The sequence below is a fragment of the Xenopus laevis genome, chromosome 2L (assembly GCF_017654675.1).
Source record: "Xenopus laevis strain J_2021 chromosome 2L, Xenopus_laevis_v10.1, whole genome shotgun sequence".
In the NCBI taxonomy this organism is placed as follows: Eukaryota; Metazoa; Chordata; class Amphibia; order Anura; family Pipidae; genus Xenopus; species Xenopus laevis.
Window position 1 is genome coordinate 182,156,917 of NC_054373.1, and position 2,895 is coordinate 182,159,811.

General features: G+C 36.8%; 1 protein-coding gene across 1 annotated transcript; it reads left to right on the forward strand.

Annotated features, from left to right (window-relative positions):
* The first annotated feature begins 1,575 nt into the window (after window positions 1-1,575).
* Window positions 1,576-2,499, forward strand: LOC121399773 (olfactory receptor 52E4-like). The gene has a single exon (XM_041581339.1). The coding sequence runs from the start codon at window positions 1,576-1,578 to the stop codon at window positions 2,497-2,499; it is 924 nt and encodes a 307-aa protein (XP_041437273.1).
* Window positions 2,500-2,895: the final 396 nt, after the last annotated feature.

Genomic DNA, 2,895 nt, shown 5'->3' on the forward strand with positions numbered 1-2,895 from the left:
TACTAAACTGTGGTCAAGCTTTTTTGGGGAAAAAACCCCAAAAAATCGAGCAATTTGGGAAAAAACCCTGAAAATTTGTATGATTTTGGTTTTCGCTTGATTTAGAGGGTTTTATTGAACCAATTAAATTAAGCTTTTTATATAAGAAATATGGTAAAATTGGGTATGGGAGTTTGGTCGTGTTTTTTTTATTTAAATATTGCGATAAATTCAGATTTTAGTAAATATCCCCCTTAAAGTTTTTTTTTCCTTGAAAACGTTTCACCACTAATCCAAAAGGCTTCTTCAGTTTAACTGAAGTGGTAGGGGATTCCCTTGCATTTAAACCCTTTAAGGTAATAAAGTCACAGATATTCAATCACAATGGTTCAACTGAACTTCAGTAAAGTGTTGGCTATAAATTGTGAAAGTGTGATCCATTTACAATGGTACCATGTCATTGAGGCAGGTGTTAATCTTTCAATGTACATGAGTGGAAGTGGGAATTACTGTGAATGTCCAGTTGTTTTTGTCTTAGTTCTACTAGATACTGTACAGATGAAGCCACTTGGATTTGTGTGTTAAATGCATCATGACTCAGGATAAACTGAAGAAACTGTTTTATCTAGCACACCAAAGCACCAATGTTCACAATGGTGAATACTTTAATAAGAAGGGATGCTGTGTTAAATGGGATAAATGGGTTTAATGTGTTAAGATATTCTGTGTTAAACACACAAACCAAAGTGGCTTCATCTGTATATCATGGCCTGGATAAATAAAAATCTTCTTCGACTTATTTTGGGGAGACTACCCTGAAATTGGTATGGGAATACGAGAAGGGGGGAGGAAACTAGAAATTTTAGTGGAAAATACAATAACGTTTTTCAATCATACCATCTGAATTAAGGCTTGATTTTGTCACAACGTTTTGTTGAGACAAAAAAATTATTGAAAAATGAGATCAATTGATGGAAGGGAGTTTGGTCGAATTTGCTTTTATAAAAAAAACTGAGATTAATTTGAGTTTTAGTAAATAAGCCCCTTAGAGTTTGGTTGTGGTTTCAAAAACCACTAAAATCCAACCTGTTAACTGTTAAGCAGGCCTCCACGTGTCAGTTCTTCTCCAAACCTTTAAATTGTAAGCTCTTGCAAGCAGGGTCCTCTAAAGCTATAGTCTCCTTCTCTATTCATTATTTGATCATATATTGAAAGTTCACATATAATTGTAAAACCTTGTGCTGGTGTTATATAAATGAATGCTGATAATGGTAGAGATGATGAAAAGCATATATGAAGTAGAAGGTTGACCTAACCAAGTAGTATTTTAGTCCATGTATGTAAAATACTTACATTTAGGCTCCTACATGGCGAGAGCCATATTACTGGCATGACAAGTACCAACAGAATTTGGAAGCAAATCAACATCTGTGATTCTACAAGGAGCCTCTGTCCATGGTGCACATGAACACAAATTGTATGAGCCACTGACTAATACTGTTAATAACGCACAAAGAATAATGACATTTCTATCGTATGATAGGTAACTACTATTCCTTTCTATAATTTTAGGAGGAAACCGTAAATGAATCAACCATGTTGAATGTGACATACTCCAACCCAACTGCACTTACTCTTGGCTTTGGTGAGTTGACTTCAATGAAATATCTCTACAGCATCTTGGTCTTGGGTGGCTTTGTGATTGTGGTGACATTGAATGTTGTGGTTGTTGCTGTTATTTGGCTGAACAGAAGTCTACACAAGTCAATGTACATTTTCATTTGCATGTTGTGTTTCAATGGACTCTATGGCAGTGTTGCATTCTTCCCAAGCCTCTTTGTTAACCTATTTTGGAAGACTCCAACTATTTCTTATGCTGGTTGCTTGATACAGGTTTTCTGCCTAAACACGTATACTGGATATGAGTTGTCCATACTAACTATCATGGCTTTTGATCGTTATGTCTGCATCTGCTTCCCCCTGAGATATAAAGCCATAATGTCCATCCCTAATGTTCTCAGACTGATAAGTGCTGCCTGTCTTGCTGTTGTCCTGCCATTTACAGTACATTATATACTGACCCTACGACTTCCCTTGTGTGACTCAGCTATAGTGAAGATCTACTGTGACAACTGGTCAGTAGTGAGACTTTCCTGCACTGATACAAGCTGGAACCAAATCTCGGGATTAGTCCTCACTGTGGGCTTCCTTGTTGTGATGCCAGCTCTAATTTTGTTCTCTTATGCCATGATTCTAAGGGCATGCACAAAGTCCTCAAAGCAAATTAGAGCAAAGGCCTTACAGACCTGTTCACCTCACTTGATCACCATCACTAATTTTATTGCTGATCGGCTTTTTGAGGTTATTCTCCATCGTATCACACTCAACAATGTCCCTTACTGGTTGATGATATTCATGTCTGTCTATGTCTATGTGGTCCCTCCTCTGCTGAACCCTCTGATTTATGGACTGAAATTAAAGGATGTAAGAGCCAAGATTATTTGGTTAATTTACCAGTGATGACTCTGGTAGTCTAGAACTTGATAGAACCAAGGGGCACATTTACTAAAACTCAAATTAATCTTATTGTCCAGTGCAGATCACGTCAAGAAACAACTTTATGGAATTCTGCCCTTTATTTCTACATGACCTTGATAGGTTTAAGATGCAGTATTTTTGGATTCGGGTTTATAGCAGCTTTGACTAGATAAATTCAAGGTTTAATAAATGGGCCCCAAAATGTATTTTGATATGACCTTGCCAGTATATGCACTGAATGAACTAAGGGGCTAAATGAATTGTGCTAGGTGGTACCAACCAATGTAGGTATTCCCTGGTAGTAAATAGATTTTACCATAAGAATATAGTGACCCTTTAATGCATCATGCCCCCACATAATTACATCCAATATAATCT